Source organism: Lissotriton vulgaris, chromosome 1_2 (genome assembly GCF_964263255.1).
Source record: "Lissotriton vulgaris chromosome 1_2, aLisVul1.2, whole genome shotgun sequence".
Taxonomy (NCBI): domain Eukaryota; kingdom Metazoa; phylum Chordata; class Amphibia; order Caudata; family Salamandridae; genus Lissotriton; species Lissotriton vulgaris.
The window spans coordinates 160,641,027-160,663,675 of record NC_141686.1 but is presented as its reverse complement, the minus strand read 5'-3'; the positions used below and the strand labels follow the sequence as shown (position 1 = coordinate 160,663,675).

At 45.9% G+C, this 22,649-nt stretch overlaps 1 protein-coding gene across 2 annotated transcripts in view; it reads left to right on the top strand.

Annotated features, from left to right (window-relative positions):
- The window catches only part of LOC147734740 (aldo-keto reductase family 1 member B1-like), a 293,902-nt gene that overhangs the window by 173,992 nt on the left and 97,261 nt on the right, over positions 1-22,649 (top strand). For both annotated transcript variants that reach the window (XM_086953025.1, XM_086953026.1), the window contains exon 7: positions 7,058-7,139. In XM_086953025.1, the coding sequence (XP_086809151.1) occupies positions 7,058-7,139 (82 nt within the window). The remainder of the gene's footprint in view (positions 1-7,057; positions 7,140-22,649) is intronic.

The following is a 22,649-nucleotide window of genomic DNA, read 5'->3' as shown; positions in this document are numbered from 1 at the left end:
AATAAACATGAAGTTAGGGGGAAAATATTGACTTCTCTCTCTCCAAAGTTGCCTCCACGTTTGTAATCCTTTTAATCAATCAATCATTTGTAAAGCACGCTACATACCCGCGAGGATCTCAAGGCACTGGGGGGGAGGGGGGAGCGCTACTGATCGAAGAGCCATGTCTTGAGTATCCTCCTGAAGGTCAATAGGTCTTGGGTCTGTCGTAGGCTCAGTGGGAGGGTGTTTCATGTCTTGGCGGCGAGGTGGGAGAAGGATCTCCCACCAGTGGTTGTTCTTCGGATGCCCGGGACAGTGGCAAGGGAGAGGTCGGCGGAGCATAGCTGGTGGTTGAGGATGTAGAAGGAGAGCCGTCTGTTGAGGTAGGCTGGGCCGGTCTTGTGGAGTGCCTGGTGTGCTTTGGTGAGGAGCTTGAAGGATATCCTCTTATTGACGGGGAGCCAGTGCAGGTTTCTCAGGTGGGGGGTGATGTGGTCATGGCGTGGGACGCTGAGGATCGGTCGTGCCGAGGCGTTTTGGATACGTTGTAGTCATTTGATGAGCTTGGTCGGGGCTCCCACGTAGAGGCGTTTCCTTAGTCGAGTCTGCTGCTGACGAGGGCCTGGGTGACTGTCTTTCTTGTATCTGTCGGGATCTATCTGTAGATCTTCCGGAGCATGCGGAGGGTGTCGAAGCAGGAGGAGGAGACGGCGTTGACTTGCTTGGTCATTGAGAGCGTTGATTCAAGGATGATTCCCAGGTTGCGTGCGTGGTCGGTGGGTGTCAGGCTGCCCCCATGCCGTCGGCCACCAGGAGTCGTCCCAGGCTGAAGGGTTGGAGCCGAGGATGAGGACCTCCATCTTGTCCGAGTTCAGCTTCAGACGTCTTCATCCAGTCGGCGACGGCCTTCATTCCTTCGTGGAGGTTGGCTTTGGCGGTGATGGGGTCCTTGGTGAGGGAGAGGATCAGCTGAGTGTTGTGAGCATAGGAGATTATGTTGAGGTCGTGCTGTCCAGCTACGTGTGCGAGCGGGGCCATGTAAATGTTGAACAGCGTCAGGCTGAGGGAGGATCCCTGGGTTACGCTTCAGATGATCTCAGAGGCTTTGGAATGGAATGGGGGAGGTGGACGCTCTGGGTTCTGCCGGAGAGGAATGAGGTGGTCCAATCCAGAGCCTTGTGTCATATCCCTGCGGCGTGTGCATAGTGTGCGGTGGCAGACAGTGTCGAAGGCGGAAGAGAGGTCTAGGAGGATGAGTGCTGCGATCCAGCCGTTGTCCAGCAGGGTCCTGGGTGGCCGCAATTCGAGCAGTCTCGGTGCTGTGGTGCTGTGGAACCCTGAATGGGATAGGTCCAGGATTCTGTTTTCTTCGAGGTATCAGGTTACCTGTCTATTGACGGTTTTCTCAATGACCTTGGCCAAGAAGGGGAGCAGAGAGATGGGCCAGAAGTTCTTGAGGTCTCTTGGATCTGCCTTAGGTTTTTTGAGTAGGGCGTTTATCTCAGCGTGTTTCCAGATCTCAGGGAAGGTTGCGGTCTTGAGGGCGAGATTGATGACGTTGCGCAGGTGGGGTGCGATGGAGCTGCTTGCTCTGTTGAAGACGTGGTGCAGGAATGGGTCTGACGGAGACCCGGAGTGGATTGTGCGCATGGTCTTGATGGTGTCGTCGATGCTCATGCTGGCCCAGGCTAGCAGGGGGTCGTGGTCGATGGTGTGCGGAGGGTCTGTTGTGTTGCTGTCTGTTGGGGCTGTCTGGGTGTTGAAGCTGTTGTGGATGTCTGCTATCTTGCGGTGGAAGAAGGTGGCAAAGGAGTTGCACAGGGCTTGCAATGGCGGGATGTCGTTGGTGTTGGAGCTGGGGTTGGAAAGTTCCTTCACGATGTTGAAGAGCTCCTTGCTATTGTGTATGTTGCTGTCGAGGCGGTCTTTGAAGGAGGTCCTCTTGGCTGCCCTGATGAGGTGGTGGTGGATACGGATGGCGTCCTTGTGTGCTGCGTGGCTGTCCAGAGTTTGTTCACTGTACCATTTCTTCTCTAGTTTCTGGCAGGCTTGCTTGGAGGCTAGGAGTTCTGGGGTGAACCAGCTGGCCCTCTTGCTGGTGTCTCTGTGGGGGGTTTATTCACCGGGTCGAGGGAGTTGGCGCAGTCCTCGATCCAGCGTTTGAGACTGTGGCCAGCGTTGTCGGTGTTGGAGGGTTCAGTGGGTGGGCTGAGAGCGAGGTTTGTGTGTAGTTGGTCTTCGGCGATTATGCTCCAGCAGCGGCGGGGGATCTGTTGCTTGCGGTGGTGTGTGGTGGGTTTCTGGAAGGTGAAGTGGATGCAGCGGTGGTAGGTTCAGAGGAGTACGGTGATGTGGCTGACAGAGATGTGCAGGCTTGAGGGGAAGACAGGGTCAAGCATGTGGCCAGCGGAGTGGTTGGGCGTTGTGACAAGTTTCTTCTACCCGAGGTTGGCGAGGTTATCGATCAGGGGTGTGGAGTTGTTTTCGTTGTTGTTCTCAAGGTGAAAGATCAGGTCTCCGAGGAGGATGTAGTCGGTGGAGGTCAGGGCATGCGTGCTGATCAAGTTGGCAAGGGAGTCGCTGAACTGGGGGCCGGGTCCGGTGGGTCGGTAGACAAGGGTGCCTCTGAGGGTAGAGTTAGGGTCTGTGTTGATCTGTAAATGCATGTGTTAGGCGGTGCTGAGTGCATCGTCGATGCTAGTCGAGACCCTGATTCTGTTCTTGTGGACTATGGCGATTCCTCCTCCGACTCCGTTGGTGCGGTCTCTGCGGGTGATCTTGTAGCCGTCTGGGATGGCTATGGCAATGTCGGGTGCGGAGGAGTCGTTAAACCAGGTCTCTGTCAAGAAGGCGACGTCCAGGGATGTTGTGTCGAGCAGGTCCCAGAGCTCGACGGCATGCTTGCGTGCGGAGCAGGTGTTCAGTAGTATGCATCGGAGGTGGTTGGGGTCTTTCTTGGCGGGTGTTTTGTAGGCTCTGAGGCTGGTGTAGCTGCAGTTTCGGCAGGTGAAGGTGCCGTGTGTGCGTTTTGGGGCGACCTTGAAGCAGGTATGGCTCTGACCGGAGTTGAGAGCGTGCAGAGTGCTGGCGTTGTAGTAGCTGCGGTCGTCGTGGCGGGTGCGGAGGCCAGGGGTTCTGGCGCTGGGCGTGGTCCAGGCTCAGACGGGCTTGCGACGGAGGAGCAGCTGGGAGGTGGGAGGCGGGTCAGAGAATGAGCAGTGGGAAGTCAGGGGGGCTGGGCCACAGGGGACACAGCGGCGAGGGTGGTGAGGGACAACAAAGGTAATAAAAGGAAAAAGATGCACAGAAACCAGGGAAAAACGAGTGGCACAGAGGGCAGAAGGGCACAAAAAAACAAGTGGAACAGAGGGCAGAAGCGAACAAAAAACGAGTGGAACAGAAGGCAAAAGGGCACAAAAAAACGAGTGGACCAGAAGGCAAAAGGGGCACAAAAACAAGGGAAATACGAGTGCCACAGAGGGCAGAAGGGCACAGAAAAAACAAGTGGAACAGAGGGCAGAAGGACAAAAAAGAGGGAGAAACGAGTGGCACAGAGGGCAGAAGGGCACAAAAAAATGAGTGGAACAGAGGGCAGAAACGCACAAAAAATTAGTGGACAGAAGGCAGAAGGGCACAAAAAAACGAGTGGAACAGAGGGCAGAAGGGCACAAAAAACGAGTGGGACAAAAGGCAAAAGGGGCACAAAAACAAGGGAAAACAAATGCCACAGAGGGCAGAAGGGCACAAAAAAAACGAGCGGAACAGAGGGCAGAAGGACAAAAAAGGGGGAAAAACGAGTGGCTCAGAGGGCACAAAAAACGAGTGGAACAGAGGGCAGAAGGGCACAAAAAACGAGTGGAACAGAAGGCAAAAGAGGCACAAATCGAGGGAAAAACGAGTGTCACAGAAGGCAAAAAGGGCACCGAAAATACCGGAAAAATGAGTGACACAGAGGCAAAATACAGAATACAGAAATACAGGGGCAGCTGAGAACAGAAGGCAGAACGGGCAGAGAGGCAAGGGGGCAGCGAGGGGAACAGAAGGGAAAACCGGGCAGAGACACGGGGGCAGCGAGGGGTACAGAAGGAAAGACCGGGCAGAGAGAGCATGGGGTCAGTGAAGGGAACAGAGGGAAGAAAAAGGGGCACGGACCACGTACAGGCAGCGAGGCAAGACAGACAACAGCAGTCACAGACACAACAATGAAAATACTGGCAATACAATGAAAGCAATAAAGCGGAGGATGAACAAACCTATCTACGGCCTACCACTGGCCACCAGGGATGAGGCGCAGGTGGTGGAGGGCCTTTAATGTCCTTAGCAGCGGCAGCAGCGGCTGGGGCAGTGTGACACAGGCGGTGCTGTGCGGAGGGGGAGCGACCTACCTGGTAGGGTCAAGGGTTGCTCTCGGCCGGCATATATGGGGAGGTGGGAGGGGCAGCTGGGTTGCGGGAGGTGGGGGCAGCAAATGGGCAGTGGGCAGTCAGGGGGCGGGTCCACAGGGGACGCAGCGGCGGGGGCGGCAAGGGACAACGAAGGTAACAGAAGGAAAAAGGGGCACAGAAACAAGGGGAAAATGAGTGGCACAGAGGGCAGAAGGGCACAAACAACAAGTGGAACAGAAGGCGGAAGGGCACAAAAAACGAGTGGAACAGAAGACAGAAGAGCACAAAAAATGAGGAAAAAACGAGTGGAACAGAGGACAGAAGGGCACAAAAAACAAGTGGAACAGAAGGCAGAAGGTCACAAAAAACAAAGGAAAAACGAGTGGATCCTTTGATGCTGCCTTCAGATCTTTTCCTGCGGGCTGTACTTCGGCACCAGTATCTCTCTTCCATGATGTGCCTTTTACTAAGTCAGCTTTACCCATCTCCTCAGCACCAACAAGCACAACTGTGTGCTTGGAGAACACTAGAGTCAAGCACATTAGCATGCAGGGTGGGCATAAGCAGAGAGGTGCACAGCAAAGTCTGTTGTACATGTGGAGATTGAAGACTTTTAGACAGTGTTCATTGCTCCTTCTTACCCATGTACCTTCAGCCAGTTCAAGGTCCAGCATTGACTCTTGCACTGCCCTATGCCATTCTGTGCACTGCCCAGTGTTGCAATATGCATTACTGGGTCTGCAACGTGGAGAAGTGTGGCTCACTGGTTAGAGGAGGCAGACCTGGAAGCAGAGGTCAGCCCGGGACCAGGGTTCAATTCCCGGCTCGGCGGGGTCTTGAGTCCTAAAATGTCCATGGACTCGACAATTCTCGCTCCGGTGCCTACTCGATTCACGGGTTCACACTCTGCGACTCTGGGCAATAGCTTGCTTAATCTCCACAACGGCCCCTCGCGGCGGGATGCCTGGCTTTCACCTTGCAAATACCCTGCTGGGGTTATCTCACAGGGGAATACCAGGACGGGTTCCCTAAGCAAGCGCTTAGAAACCGCTCGGTGATTTGCGCTATATAAATTCCTGTACATTTACATTTACATAACTGTGCTTTCAACAATCCATTTCTAGTCCTTCCCTACTCCATTCTATTCTTCCTGTCTCACTTTATAATTTACTAGCAGCCCGTCCCGACGTTGTCCGGGGCAGAAAAGTAAATTGTGTAATCTTATTACTGAAGAAATATAGAATCATAATAATATTTCGTGGTAAACAGAGTTAATGGTAATCGTGTTTCCTTGTTTGTCCTTGCCCCCCCCTGTGAGAATGTTTTTGCTTGTGACAACACAAAATTTTATTTACTCCTTGGTGATGTTGCCGAGCAAAATTCTTGCTTGTGAAAGTGGCTTATCTTGTTTACAGTGCAGAACACTGTGATATAGTGCCAGCTTGCAAAGTGCTGTTTATTTGTTTGTTAGGATGTTTTTTAAGCACTGAACTCAACTTTTATCCTTAGTGCCGCAATTACTGGGAGGGTTACAGTGGTAACACACATAGCGGCGAGTGAATCCCTTGCTGTTTCTGCAGCTTCTGAACGCAAGTACTGTGATTGTTATAGTGGTGAACGCTGACTCGCTTAAGCCCTAAAACGTGCGAAAGCCTGCCTTTTTCAATTTATCTCATCTCCGTGTGACAATTTTTTCAGCTTCAGAATGCAAGAACACTGACTCGCTCAAGCCCTGAAACGCTGTGTAATGTGAAAGGCGTTGTTATCTACTGTATGAAAGCCGCCCCATTTTTGATTGAGGTCATCCCCCTGTGACAAAGCGGGAGCTTGTCTAATGGTGGAAACGTTTTGAAAAGATTCCTCGCAAGCCCTGCATGTGTTTAGAGAGTTATGTGGCGTGATTGGTCGGCTGTGAAAGCCGCGCCCCTTTGTGTATGCGAGGCCCCGAGCGCGCGAATGTTGCTTGCAAGCCGTGCCCCTTACATGATGTCAGTCTACCACCCTTCATACAACGGTCACGCCCAGGTGAATGTATCAGCCTCCCCGAATGCGTGAATGTGTGTGCGAGTGATGTGTGTGCGAGGGAATATTGCACCTTTGAAATACACTGCACTGTGAGCATTGGAATGAATGGAGCGTGAATGGTGTTGGAAGAATTTGTGTGACAGTGAATATTGCGGCTTTGAACGATGCACTGCAATTACGTTGTAATACTGTTTGGTTTAGCACCATCTCCTCGCATCGTGGACATTGTTAACGCCCACATCTTGCCCCTCTCAATGTTAACGCCCACATCTAACACCCACATCTCCTCGCATCGTGGACAATGTTAACGCCCACATCTTGCCCCTCTGACAATGTTAACGCCCACATCTTTTCACAAGGGACTACTTTACCACTAAGGGCGCCCCCCCTTTTTAATGTATATGGTGTCCATATATATAGCCTATGTCCATCTCCTGGACCTCCCCTTTCCAACGCTGTATTGGGTGTTGTGATTGGTGGTGTACTTTTCGAGTTTACCCGCCTCAAAGGACACAGTTCTCTCTTTATAATAGTAGTATAGATTTATAAATCTATAAAATAGAGCACTAAGAAAAATTAAAACATACCTGTAGTGTGAACCCGTAAGATTTATGTATTCTGCCATTTCTAATTGTCACTACTTCTTCTCCTATTACCTTTACTAGGGCCAAACCTGAAGATCCATCCCTCCTTGATGAACCCAGGATCAAGAAGATTGCAGCAAAGTACAAGAAAACATCTGCTCAGGTACCTGGTGACAGTGAAGTTCATTCCGACTAATTGCTCTGAATAGGTCAAATTTACAGATACTTGCATCCCTCTACTTCTCTCAAACTGATCCTTGTTCCTCTCTTTAACTTGTCTTGTAATACTTTCTACCTATCCGTCCCTTTGATGTTGTTTTTTGTTCTGCCTGTTGCTCTGAGAGGTGCATAAACCTTCTTAAAGAGCATAGGCAGTCTTATCATTGGCCATGGTCAGCTGTTGGAATAAATATAGGTGATGCTCACTCTTTAGGCGTAAATTGGTATTATTTTTATTGCCTTACCCGGACTCTATGAATTTCAGTACTGAATACCAGGCAACTACATGTGAGTGTAGTGAGGGACCACAGGCTGTTTCATACCTTTTCCTCTATTGATTCCCTGAATAGTTCGGATTCAGATAAAGAGTTTACTGCAACAGATATTTTGATAAATAAGCAAGTTGGTACTCCAATGGGAGATATTATGGCAATCTGCCATCATTTTACTTCAGCTAGTATGGCTCATCTCTGAATTTAGGGCAAGCTCCCTATTCCTAATCCTTTTACTTCTCCGGACATGACGTTCCAGGCTTCTGGGATAACAAGTGGGGGAGAGGATGTGACCTATGGGTTAGGGAGAATGCTCAACATCCTGTGATTCTGGGCAGATCACTTAATCTCCCTGTGCCTACAAAAATGAATGTGTCCTTGTGTAACGCAACGTATGCTCATGGAAAGTGCTTTGATACCCGATACCTTCGGGTTAGGTCTGCACTTTATAAAACTCTGAAGAAAAAAAAGAAGTCATTACATGTGCTTGTGGTGTTTAAAGTAATGCCGTAGTGTATTGAAAAAAAGCCCTGCCTTCCCTTCTTGTTGCCCAGAACATCCAATTCCTAAAGGTTACCACTGTGATTATCTAGTTTCTTTTGCTAGAGGAAGAGGCTTGCCACATGTAGTGGCGGTATCTACAATGGGACCATTTAACAGATGCTGTACGAAAATGTGATCCTGCAACATAACCTATTTCTTAGGCAAATGAGGATGAATGGTGATTAACATACAGAGAGAATCTTGATTTCATTAAAGACAATGGAGGATAACATTATGCAAAAACTTTTATTGCTGCCCCAACATGCGGCCCTTTGGAGACATATATTACATCACAAGTAAAACATTCCATAGAACTTTAGAAACATAACATAGTAAAGGTGTAGCTAGGCATGATCCTCTTAAGGCTGTGACAAAAAGTTAAACACATGAAACAGCGCCATGAAACCGCCTGGTATACGAGCGCTCAATAAATACTTTTAAATTCAAAAATTCAAATCGGAATAAACTTGTTGAATTGATGTTATTACTTGATGAAGAAGAAACTTCATAACGAAGAATTGTCTCAAAGATATATAAAAGAGTGATAACTACTAAAAATATTTAAAAAATTCAAGTAATCTAAGCATTGCAAAGGCAACGAAGCATCCTTAAAATACATATAAAAATATCAAATATCAAATCAGTTCAGTTCAAAAGTCTTTATTTCGAATATCAATTCATAAAAGACAATACATAGAAAAACACCATTATTTTGTAAAACCATTATAGTAATCATTATCTAAAAGTTTACCTCATTTTAAAAAGATATTAAACAATTCGATAGACAGTGTAATAAAGACTTCTAGTTATGATAACAATCCACTGTATAAAATGTGTAAAAAGTATATAAGTGAAATAGGCATTAAGAGACATTGGGGTTTCTAGTTCGAATAATCCAGGCCCAGCCTAGATACTTGGCCACACCAACCACCACCATCTCAGATGTATTAGAGCGAAATATCCTCATGGCTTCTAGAAACCCTTTAATTTCAAGATTTTTACATATGGGTTTAAGCCATTTCAGCCGTGGAACGCGGTAGGCTGGGCATGCAAAAAGAAAGTGACCCAAGCTTTCCGGGTGATTAGGGCACCAAGGACAAGTATGATTTGTATTCCCAAGCCATTTCCCGGCAAAGGAATTGACTGGGAGTGATCCGACACGGAACTGGTGGTATAGTTTCCGGTCGAGGGTTTTAGTGATCACATCCCAGTAGGATTCTAGAGAAGGGGTCAGTTTAAGAACCAGAAAATGCCCAGTTAGGTTGGAAGCATCCGACTGGGCCACAGCTAGATGTTTTATTGTGGCCCAGTATAAATCCTTGAAGTCCTGTTTGGAGGGAAAGAGGGAATCCCCCGGGTTGGACCAAAGGTGGTTGAGACCCATCTCATCCAGCACAGATTTTACTTCCCTTAACCAAGGGATTTGGGAAGCCCCCCACAATGACCTAACTTCATCCAATTCCTTGGCGAATAGGCTAAGCTCTGGAGTGGTCCAGAGCCGTCGCCATAGGGCCACCAGGCGGAACCGAGCCATGTCATTGAAGGGTTTGCAACCCAAATCTAACAACAATGGTTTGGTGGGTGTAGATTGCGGTAGACCCACCAGATTAAGCAAAAATTTGTTTTGTGCCTTGACAAGGAGAGACAGATCTTTGTACCCCCACACATCAGCGCCATATAATATGGCTGTATTGATTTTCGCTGCATAAATTTTTATCACCGGGACAATACGTTTGGTCAGTGACTTTTTTTGCTCCTGTAATAAGCAGCCCGAGAGGCGGACCAACTTAAGATAAAGGGCCTCAATCTGGGGTTTCCAGCTAAATCGGTAGTCCAGGGTCACACCCAAGTACATCATTGTATCCACTTGCTCAATCAGGGTACCATTCAAAGTAATAGAGGTTTTAATGGGGCTTTTATTACTGAAAACCATAAATATTGTTTTGTCAGTGTTGATCTGCAGATCATTAACCCTGCAAAACTCAGCAAACCTGCTGAGGGCTATTTGCAACCCCCTACGAGTTTTTGAGAGAAGCAGGGTGTCATCTGCAAAATTCAACATCGGGTATTTAAACCCGCCCAAAGATGGTGCATCGGTCGGGGTATCAGAAAAGAATTTTACAACCTGATTGATAAACAAAAGGAATAAGGTGGGTGCCAACACGCATCCCTGTCGCACACCGTGTGTAACTGGGAAGCTGTCAGTCACCTGACCTTGTTTACCCCATCTCACTTTGGCGAAATTTTCTTCGTGAAGTCTAATCACTAAATCAAGATGTTCAGGAGGCAGACCCATGAGTCTAAGGGACTTCCACATTTTCTCTCTGGGAAATAAATCGAAAGCCGATTTAAGGTCTACTAAAGCGGCATAGATAGTGCCTCCACCCAACTTGACTACCTTCCAAAACAACATGTTAAGTCTAAAGACCTGATCTAGGGTGCTGGTGCCTGCTCTAAACCCAGCTTGCATAGGGGACAACATATTTTCTTGCTCCATCCACCCCTGGATTCTCACAAGTACCATCCTAGCAGCTATTTTTTGGATAGAATCTATCAGGCTTATGGGGCGATAATTCCCCGGGGCTGAGAGGTCTCCTTTTTAAAATACTGGTAGAATCTCCGCCCCTTTCCAGGAATTCGGAATCCTTGCCCCTGCAGCGATTGCATTCACAAGCATGGTTATGTAGGGAACCCAAATGTCTAAATTCATTATAAAAAGATCAGAGGGTATTGCGTCCATCCCAGGCGCTCTACCTGAGTGGACTGTACCCAAAGCGTACTTCGTATCAGAGATATTAAAAACTAGTGAACAAACAGGATTAGAAGGCAAGACTACGTCCAACTCTAGGTGAAAACCCTGATCCACATCCGGAGCTCTAAACTGCAATGAGTAGAAATCCATCCAGTCTTCCACTGAGACATGATTCGCGGGGGGTTTGGAATCTTGGTTCGCACCCCACTTAACGATTTCCCAAAACTTAATTTGGTTTGAAGTTAGACATGCCGAAAGGAGCTCTGACCAATGGCGGTCCTCCCACTCCTTCTTCGCGGCCCATAGCGTTTTTTTATAGAATAGCCGGGCCGTTCTGATAACTGCAATGTCTCTAGATTTGATCGCTAAGATCAGTCTACTGTGTGCTACCCTACAGCTTTTGTTGTACCATTTTGTCCGGACTTTATCCTTCCTTGGTATTAATGGGGTTGTTAGCAGAGTTTTTAATTCCGCGAAGCACTGGTCGTGAAGATCGCTAATCTGGGGGATAGTCTCCTGGGAGGATGATGCAACTACCATAGCGGCCAGGGTTTTTGCCACTTCTTCCTCTATACCTTTTATTAGGGAGGGGTCTGCAACTACCCTAGACCATTTTACTCTTTTTCTGTCATTACACAGTAAAACCTCTGACGTTGAGCAGGTGGTAATAGAAGGCCCATCTCCAACACCTAAAAGCTTGAGGCTCAACGAAAGGGGGTTATGGTCGCTCTCTGGGCGTACCACAACCTCCATATCAATAACCTGGGACCAGAGCTCAAGTTTAACAAGGAAATAGTCGATACGACTCTTACAGACCCCATTGTTAAATGTCGGTTGGCCTGATTTATCGGAGGGCGTGCGTCCATTAGCAGCACACAGCCCCCACTCTAAACATAAACCCTGCCAGTAAAGTGCTGCCTCGGTGCCCTTGACGCCCTTTGTTATTGATAAGGGCGGGATGTCCCATACCATATCTTCATCAACCCCTAGATCCTCCCCCACACTGTTCAGAGGCTCAAATGAACTGTTCAGGTCACCAGCGACCAGAATCAAACTGTCACTGCCTATTCTCCTCAAGAGTGAGTCCAGATCGTCTATAACTGGCTGTTTACGACCTCCAGGTCGTCCTCTAGCATAAATATGTATGAGGATTAAGTCCTTATTGTTGCCTCTACTACACTTAACACACAGGTGATCCGGATTATCTACCGAAATCTCCAGTAAGCTGAACCCCATGGACTGTCCTATCCATACCACTAACCCTCCTGAGGGTCTACCCTTAGGGCCCTGTGAAGCCGGCTTGTGAAAGGTTAGGTACCCTACCCTATGAATCGGGGTAACTGCCCAACTTTCCTGTAGAATGACAATATCAAAGGAGTCAATGAAATCAACCCAATCTTCACTATCTATACGACCCCTTAGTCCTACCATATTCCAGGAAACTATTTTAGCTGTCCCCACTTGGTTACTAAATGGGGCTACCACAAGGGTACACTTATCCTCTTCTAGTTCAGCATTCACCCTCAAAAGGGAACTAGATCTTGGGGGAGGTGAATTAAGATGTACTTCAGCATAGTCCTTGCTATTAGCCTCCACAGTGGTGGGTAGGCTACAACCCAAAGAATCCCTACTACTAGAATTATCTAGACCATAAACATACCCCAGTCAATCAACACATTCCAACCCAGAAAGTGGATCAAACCTGTTCGAGAGGCACGGGTAGAAGGGCGAATTAGGAAACCTCTCCACCACATTTCTCCCCACCGGTCTATGAGGTGGAAAGTTTCTGGGAGGGGGCGGGCCATACCTTTTTGGGTAGAAGTAAGACAAGCTTAAGGACTGTACATCCCCTGTTCTTCCAAATCTTGCCTCTCTACGAATATAATCAACCACCCAAGGATCCCGGAAGTTTATTAAAATACAATCACCTTCCAAGTCCTTTGGGCAATAACCCACCCAATCAACTCTGCGGACTGTCAGTATCTTTGTGGAAGAGGAGGGTGGAAGGGGACGATTTTTATTAAGCCAGAAGGCTACTTTGTTCATAAGATCTCCATGTGATTCTGATTGTCTATCCCTTAAGGGTGCAACACCTGTCAGGACGATAGTATATGGTGTGGCATCGAATGGTAGATCTGCTGGGGGGGCCCTCTTCTGGAGACTCTCTTCGATGGTTGTGTACACCCTGCTGCAACACTAGTACTGGAATTTTGATGGGAAGTTGGTTTAAAAGTGCCTACCCCTGAAGTGGAGGCCTGTGCAGAACTCACAGGCTTGGGGGCAGATAACAGTGGATGATCATGGGATTTAAAACTTGCCTTCTTGGGTATAGCAGTTTGGGTAGCCGGGGTGGAGGGTAAATTTGGTGCACTAGGTGGCTTTGAGGTCCTGGCCTTAGGGACCGGTCTGGAGTCGCTAACATTTGACAGTGCCCCAGTAGGGATAGCCTTGGTAATGGTAACAGAATGGCCTGGGGGTTTTGGGTTAGAATGACCAGAACCACTAGAAGAGACCGAAAGCTTGGCCTGTTGGCTAACCAGTTTTTTAAGTAGACAAGAATTATCTTTAATATTGGTCTCTAGGTTGTCAATTTTTAGATTCATAAGTCTAGTTCTCTCTAGTACCGGGAGTAAAAGTGTCTTAATTAAAATTTCCATTTGTGCTAGCAGGTCGGCATTATTCACATTCATATTTACTATGCTAGTAAGAGGGACCCCTGTAGTATTAGAAGCAGAAGTGACAATGCCACCCGATGGAATAGTAGGTAATGGTTCATCCCTTGAAAGGAGGGTTTCAGACACACGTAATGATGGACTAACGGTTTTAGGTGCCTTTGAAACTCCGCCTTTCTGCCGGCGTTTGTTACGCTTCCTCTTACCAGGATGATTCACCTCCAGAGTCTCCTCTTCGGAGGAGGAGTCTAGAAGCGAGGGTGTAGCAGAAAGAAGACTATCCTCTACACCGCTCGCGGATGAATCTGTATCACCAATGTTATTATCAGAGATACAATGCAATAGAGGGGAACCTTCAGTATCATTATGTATCTCAACAGGTACAAGAACCAAGTTAGGGGGAGGTGGTTGGTTAGGTGTGGGGCTTGGTACTGTAACAATGTGCCCCAAAGAAGAACGTTTCCCATTTATTAGATCTAAGGACAACCTTTTTTCAACAAGCGCTATTTCTTTTTCTAATATACCCGTAGCTTTCGTTATAAAGGCATCTAATGGGCCTGAAACCACCCCCTTTGATGTCTGAAGTGCAACAGAACGATCTCTACCCGAACGTAGGGGCATGTTGAAGATTAAACAAGCAATACAGCCAAGATACAAAAATTACAAACCCAGCAGACGCCCAACAACAACTATAACAATTTGGGCGACTGAGCCACTTAACCAACTAATATTCAGAATCACCGGGACTTTATCCAAGACCACGAGGGGTGGCCCAGCCCGGCCTCCTTTGGCCCCGGACGGCCACAGACGGTCCCGCCCTTGTCCCGGGCTTCTCCCGGGACGCTCCCGCGCCGCGGGATTACCACTTAACTTATATAAATGATCTGTAGGAGTGGAAGCTGGGCGTGGCTAGCAGGGAGAGCGGCCAGGTGACGGGAGGCGTGGTTAGCCGGGGCTTCTGGGACTCGAAGTCCGGTCCCGATTGCTCACAGCCCTGCAGCACGGAGTTTGCCTTCCAACCTAGTCCAAGGTCCCCTCGAGGCAGATAGCAGCGCAGCGGGACCCGCGGAGCGGGTACCGCAAGTTGTGATCAAGAAAACGGCTAGGAGAGCCCACACGAACTACCAGCAAGGTCCGTAGAGTGTCCCACGAAGTCCAGCAATGGCGAGGCTTTACTAGGTGGAGGCTGGGCGTGGCTAGCAGGGAGAGCGGCCAGGTGCCAGGTTTTTAGCCGGGGCTTCTGGGACTCGAAGTCCGGTCCCGATTGCTCGCAGCCCTGCAGCACGGAGTTTGCCTTCCAACCTAGTCCAAGGTCCCCTCGAAGCAGATAGCAGCGCAGTTGTGATCAAGAAAACGGCTAGGAGAGCCCACACGAACTACCAGCAAGGTCAAATCAAAATTAGAATTTACTTATTTAAATAAAACCATATAACATACTTCCACATGGGCATGGAGGATGGAATAACGTTAGCCTCCATTGCCTTTAATGAAATGAAGATTTTCTCTGTATGTTCATTGGAGAATCGCCATTTCATTACAAGACCGAAGGCTACCATTATGCAAGTTTAAAGCTATTTAACGCCAGACTGCTCACGTGCTCCACCAACTTAAGATAAGGTAGAAGCACCAGACCAGTCAGCCGCTTTAATTATATATCTAAGCGTACCACCAGCACAAAAGACTTTGCTGGCCATTGCACCTCTGAAAGAGTGTGCATCAAAATTAGTTAAATCCATTCCAGCTTCAGACATAATTGTTCTTACCCATCTGGAGATAGTAACTGCAGATATTGCTTTGTGAGGCTTGACAAAAGAAATCAGTAATTGATTTTCACAACAGACGTAACACTTTTGTAATCTTCTAAACAAATAACGACGCAGAGTTTTTTACAATCATTAAAATAAGGGTAAGCAATACTCTCAGACATTGTTTTAGTTCTTCTACAAATATCAAAATGACTCCGTCTGGGAAAAAACATCTGTTGCTGATTTCTAATGCTCTAACATCAGATATTCGTCTGAAGGATATAAGGCAGAGAAGAGTATCTAATTTCATAGACAACTGTTTTCCTGATAGTAAAGGGTTGTCAGGCCAAGACATAAATAAGTCAAAAATAAGACTGGCGTTCCATAAGGATTGATATCTTGCCCTAGGAGGGTGATTAAGTATTATCCCTTTAATTACTCTGCAGATTAAAGGATCCCTACCAACTGAAAATTCATTAATCAGTGAGTGTTCAGCTGAAATTCCTGATCTATAACAAACTGTTCAATAGAAAAGGCCTGATCTAAATAAGTGTGCTAAGAAATTGACCCTATAAATTATAGGAGCATCCACAGGATTCAAATCGCGCCCCATGCACCAATTAGACCATTTCTTCCATACACCAGTGTATCTTTTTCTTGTCCCTGGTTCCCATGTCTTATCCAGTAGGCTTTTAGCCTCTCCTGAAAGACCTGAGTATCTGCTTGATCGCTTGAAATCCTCTAAACAAGAAGTTTCAAGCTTGGGAAACATCCTTTACAACAAAACTTTTACAACGCAAAGCTATTACACCGCAGGTTTTACTACGCATACCTTTACAACGCATTACACTGGGGGGCGCTCTAGGATAGGGAATAAGTTTAATTTACTATCCAACACCTTCCCTAGTGTCCACGGGGACTGGAGTTGGAATAGTAAATTAAACTATTCACTATCCAGCACCCCAAAGTGTAAAGGGTTGTAAAGGTATGCGTAGTAAAACCTGTGTTGTAACAGCATGCGTTGTAATAGCATGCGTTATAATGTCATACATCCTTCAAGCTTCTTTCTAGCAAGGGAGGATGTTGCTACCCTTCTTGTCCTAGGAGAAGGTCTAAATTCCTGGTATTAAATGTGGAAAATCTATTGCTAGTTCCAGAACCCCGGGAAACCAAGCCTGTGTATCCCAAAAGGGGGATATTGTAAATCTCTTGTCGCAGGGATTCCGTGCTCAGACAGAACTGTGCATAAAGGCTTGGAACCTCAGTGAATTTGGGTGTGCCAAAACTCACCTTAGTACCCAAATATCCCCTACCAGACTAGAAATCAGTGTCTCATTAGTTATCATAAACTCCCAATACTTAGACACACCAGAACATGGACTTAGTACACCTCAGGTAACATGGAACACATGAACACTCTTTCGTTATACAATCATTTCAATCCAGAACAAGGAGTAAAAGAGGACACATGCATATTTGAAATGTTTATTCACTAATGCAGTGTTATCAAACGCAGTATCTTAGCTAATACAAGCAAACATAATATAAGAAACAAAGTAATCAGCATAGTCACTAGTCCATAGAACACAAACGGTGAAAGCATTGTATTATGCTGTCGCATGGATTCCGTGCTCAGAAAGAACTGTGCATAGAGGCTTGGAACCTTAGTGAATTAGGGTGTGCCAAAACTCACCTTAGTACCCAAAAATCCCCTACCAGACTAGCAATCAGTGTCTCATTGGTCATCATAAACTCCCAATGCTTAGACAAACCAGAACATGGCTTAGTACACCTCAGGTAACGTGGAACACATAACACTATTTTGTTATACAATCATTTCAATCCAGAACAAGGAGTAAAAGAGAACACGTGCATATTTGAAATGTTTATTCACTAATGCAGTGTTCTCAAACGCAGTATCTTAGCTAATACAAGCAAACATATTATAAGAAACAAAGTAATCAGCATAGTCACTAGTCCATAGAACACAAATGCTTAAAGCATGTTATTATGCTAAAATGAATAGGGTTTAACAAAACCTAATTCTCACCCTCCCTAGCTAGTATTTTATATTATATCTAAGAAGGTCTCTTTGGGTTTTAGCAGAGCGGTCCCATACCTCAAGATCCTAGTGATAAGGGATCACATCATCAGCAACCAGCTCTTCTGCATGGGAAGCACCATCAAGTGTGTTTGTATGCTCTTGTGCAAAGCAATATAAAAGGCGCCTAAAGCCAGACTTGGCTGCAGCTGCATGTATGTTATGTCTAGGAACGTGCGAACATCAGTGCTCACAACAACCACTGTGTTGAGATATCCTTGAAGGTTTCAGCACTCACTGTACAGACACAGCTCGCCAAGCAAGGCTGATATCAGTGTAACAACATATTATTCTCGTATGCATCAAAAACAGTCTACTAGGCTCAAAGCTAAAGCAACAACTATGTGTCGTGTGCAAAAGCAGCAGAAAGCTAAAATGGCGTTTAAACTCCTAAAAAGCTCATGCTAACTTAACACAGCATACAGGCTCTATATATCCATATGACAATGCTAAAATGAAAAGGGTTTAACAAAACCGAATTCTCACCCTCTCTAGCTAGTATATTATATTATATCTAAGAAGGTCTCTTTGGGTTTTAGCAGGTCGGCCCCATACCTCAAGAACCTAGTGGTAAGGGATCACATCATCAGCACCCAGCTCTCTGCATGCGAAGCACCATCAAGTGTGTGTGTGTGCTCTTGTGCAAAGCAATATAAAACGCGCCTAAAGCCAGAACTTGGCTGCAGCTGCATGTATGTTATGTCTAGGAACGTGCGAAGATCAGTGCTCACAACAACCACTGTGTTGAGATATCCTTGAAGGTTTCTGCACACACTGTACAGACACAGCTCGCCAAGCAAGGCTGCTATCAGAGTAACAACATATTATTCTCGCATGAATCAAAAACATTCTACTAGGCTCAAAGCTAAAGCAACAGCTATGTGTTGTGTGCAAAAGCAGCAGAAAGGTAAAATGGCGTTTAAACTCCTAAAAAGCTCATGCTAACAACACAACATACAGGCTATATATATCCATATGTCACACTCCCTTGATCCGAGCACGTATCAGATAAGATAAGATAAGATAAGGGACTCAATGTTGAAAGCAGAGTTCAATAAACATTCAGATCGAAATCGAGTAGGTGAGGAAAAATAATGTAGTCCGCCCAAAAATCCAAAATCTCACCAGATTGACAATGTAATGTCCACTGTTATTAAAGCCAATAGGTCTGATAGAAAAAATTGTCCATCATAATTTTGAAATGAAAAATTTTGGAGAGAGAGAGAAAAACACGACATTAAAGGCCTTAAAAGGAGTCCGCCTAAAACTGAGTATGAGGAATAAGCAGAAACTGCTTCCAAAAGGAAGTCACTGTTATCATCCGAAAATAACTCAGTCATCCAATTCAATAGTGTGAAAGAACATACATGCTCTTCAATTACCGGAGCCTCTAGTACCATCAGAGGACAACTCGGTGGGTTTTCAATGAAGCTGTGTGCCAAGAAATCTTGCGCCGGTGCGAATATATTCCAACGACCCAGAACTCCATGCATCGTTGCAAAGGCCATAATCCCTCTGTCAGAAATAAGCAATTCATGAGTAACTAAGGGACTCATGAGATGATTAAAATCCACTTCAGGAGACACCAAATTGCAGAGACACAAATCCAGGGCCCAGTCAAAATCGCAGCTCAGGCAATGAAAGACAGGCTGAACACAAGTGAAATAGGAAAATCGAAACGATAATCCATATGCTGCACTTAAGGTGGCAAGGAGCAGCACACCATAGTATTCAAGCATCCTGTTGCGAAACAGTCCTAACTGCGCCAGCTCGTCTGCGAACACAGGACGGGCATCCATTTTGAATAAAACAAAATAACAACAAAAAGCCAGCGCCAGTAAAACGGGAATTCCACCAAATAGGCTGGAAAAGATTGAATGGAAGAAATCAGGAATGACTCCAAATATCTTTTGGAAAAAAGTCACTAGACCACTGCTCCCTACTTTAAAAAAATGAGCCAGCCCCGAAGTGGAGGACGCGTTAAAAATTGTATGAATCAGCTCACCGAAATGTAAAGGAAGGTAAGTATTTAATAAAGCATGCACTTCTGTGCGGGTGTTAGCTACGTGAAGGACAAATGTTTCGCCAGCAGATGTTAGGGCAACCTCTTTTTGTGACAATAAGGCTCTTATTCTGCTCATCTTCTTGAACTCTGACTTCAAGGTCGGAATTCTCGGCCAGACGGAAACATCCAGGTTCCCATGCGTGGGTGGATACAACACATTTTTACAGCAAACCACACGCTCACTGACAGTTACAACATAAGCTATGCCTTTCAATAGCCCACAGCAATCTTCATTATTTAAAAGTAAATAACTTCTGTTTGCTAGCAAAATAAAAGTCAGGACAATAGCGGGCACGGGTGTACCTTTTAGAACACACGCTAAATTAGGCCGATCTTGATTACAAGAACCATGCAATTGTATGTGTCTACACATTAATGAGTGATCTGGTGTTTCTGTACACTCTTCCCCTTTCAGATAAACCTCCTTTCCGTCCCTAAGGCATCTGTAAGTGAACAGGAGCGACCAGGTTTCATGTAAATAGGAGCTGCCCAGAGGTTCATACCTACCAATGGCAAAATATTTTATGCAATTCGTAAACTGGAAAAGTGCAAATGGCAAAGTTATTAGCCCGTGGAAAAGCCATGTAGCAGCCGTGACCTCTGCCACTGAAAAGGGAAAGACTCCAGTCGTTCAATGTGTAGCATGGAAAATGAAGCATCTCTCATTGAAAGTAAACATTGTTTTTCAGTCAAATTAAAAGAGGCAAACAGAGATGAGACATTAATGTAATTCCAAGGCACTTTTCCATTTTTCAGTGTCTGCAGGGTCCATGCAAACTGCATAATAGAACACAATTGATTCTGACCATGGTACAAAACAGACACTTCATCTTGAACAATTTCAACAACAGATGACACAATATTATCCAACATGTAAATGCGGGAGGAAAGTGTGTTAATGCTGTTAACCACTACTGCAAGCACTTTTTCCAAATTAGCTTGATTAATAGCCCTAAGGCGGGTAGCCGCTTCAATCTGTGATGTTTTCCAGAGTTCATTATAAACGGCATAGATCCATCTTTTAGATCTACCTTTAGCCGGGCCCTTTATGAAGTCATTCAAGTCAACCTTGTCAGACAGTTTAGACAAATGCAATTTTACTGATGCCAATCCAGAGTGTTTGAGCCAATTGTGACACAATTTGCCTACTGAATACGTGGTTACAGAATGGTCACTCTCATAACGGGGATCTACTCTGACCTGTGTACAACCCTCAGCCAGGCCCAAAAAAACGATGTTGGCACGAATCTGCACTTCTGTGCCACATCAACCAACCCTTGGGATCCAAACTGGATATGTTAAAGGATGTATTGAGCAAAAGGGTCTGCAACTCTCTAATTGAAAATTTAGTTGAATTTTCCCAACACGAATATTCTTCCAAATCAGGAAAGGAAGGAGCATTTAATTTTTTAGAAGTAGCCAATCCAAAGCATGTTGTCTGTGAGAGAGTAGAATTCAAAAACAACATATGATTTGGGATGAGACATGCACGGTGCAAAGCCTCAATGCCTCGTACCTGCCAACTTTTAGAACCCCAAACTGATTTGAGGTCAATTGCTTCCTTCCACGACTCGTAGCCACCAACAGCTAGCTGGTCTAGAAAGGACTTCGAATACAATAATTTAGAATCAGTAAGTCGAACTTTGGACATGAATTTATCTGCCATTTTAAAATAAAATGAAGCGGGATTGGACTGATTAAAGTCAGTAAAATAAGTGTACTTTTTCAAAAATGTATTCGAGCTTCCTCCTAAAGGAGCTGGGTAATGTTCCCACTGGGTATAATTCACAATACTTCTCCTAAAATTAGTTTTGTGTAAGTAGTGATTGCCAAAATGTTGGAAGCAAAATAAATCACCATAATTAGCAGATTCTAAATATAAATCCTCAGCATCATAGGCAGGATAATATTTCAAATCAGCAAACAAAGCCTCTACGGCTTGAACATCCCAATCATCAGAACGTATGTTTTGTTGAACCACATCCCTCATGTTAACTCTAAGCACATTAGGAACATTATTAACTTCAGTTGGGCCATGGATTTGAAATTTAACTGCATTCCAGACTATGCCATCCAGGACAGGCCTCGCGGTGAGGCCAAGTCTCTCTTCAATCTGTGGGCAGAATGTGATGAGGAGTGGGGAGCCAAAGTTCCATTTAGATGTCGAATGCATGTTCTCTCCTCGACATAATGTCCATTGATGAAACGGAAAAAATAAAACACAAAACCAATTGACATAAAAAGGTAAAGCGAAAAAAGCCCCAACCAGATGTAAGTCCAAGGGGGAATCAAAGAATGTTTTTTAAACAAAGTCGCATAGGCCCTAAGCCTTGTGGGCTTCCCTGAAGTTTGTGAAACAGAGTCAAAAGAAAATCTGTATTCTGTGGCTAAACGAGTTTGCAAATCAGGCATCGATAAGTCAGTTGGGTAGGTGTAGTCAGTATCATCAAGGGGAATACCAGGCAAAGCACTCAATAAAGGACTTGAAACTGCAGGCATCTCAAGGGCCACTTCCGGTGCATGATCCGAAGCAGAGGCCAATACAGAATTTCTCACCATCGAAGGACATGAGACTGCCGGTGTCATGCTAAGAAGAATCGGCCACTCTGTGTATTTTGACATTGTCAATGGAGATATACCTGTTCTCTTTACGACCTGGAAGTGGTGGTAAAATAACTGTTCTTGTGCCCTTCACATCAAGCACTGGAACCAGAGCACGGTATGAGGGACCAAATTCCTTCTTGTTATCGATCTTCTCCCGAACCAGTTCTCTAACTTGGGGAAGCCAGCCAACTACCTGGATCTGCAAAGTATCATCCGAGGTGGAGGGCAAATGTTCCTTTGCAAGACAGTCTTTCGTCTCTTGTAGAGTTTGTAAAACATCGCAATGTTCATCTACGTCAGAGGAGGCAGCCGAACCAACCGTGCCTAGACGGTTAAGGTCCGGGACATACATCTTGATACCAAAGAGCATTTCGTATGGGGTCCGCCCACCCGGAGACCTTCTAGGGAGATTATTAAGAGCATGCTGCACGCCATTAAGATGGGCCAGCCAGTTTCTGCCAGTGCCTATAACTCGAGCTGTCAGTGATTTACTTTAAGTCAGTGTTCATTTGTTTTACAACACTATTACCCTCAGGTCGTTATGGAGACGAAAACTTGACTTGGACCCCCATCAAAGCCGTGGCATCCCTATACGCCTTAGAGGCGAAAGCAGGACCATGATCCGAATGGAAGGTACCACAGGCAAAAATCCCTACAAAGACACGCAAATCCCTGATAACAGTCCATGAATCAGTGCTGC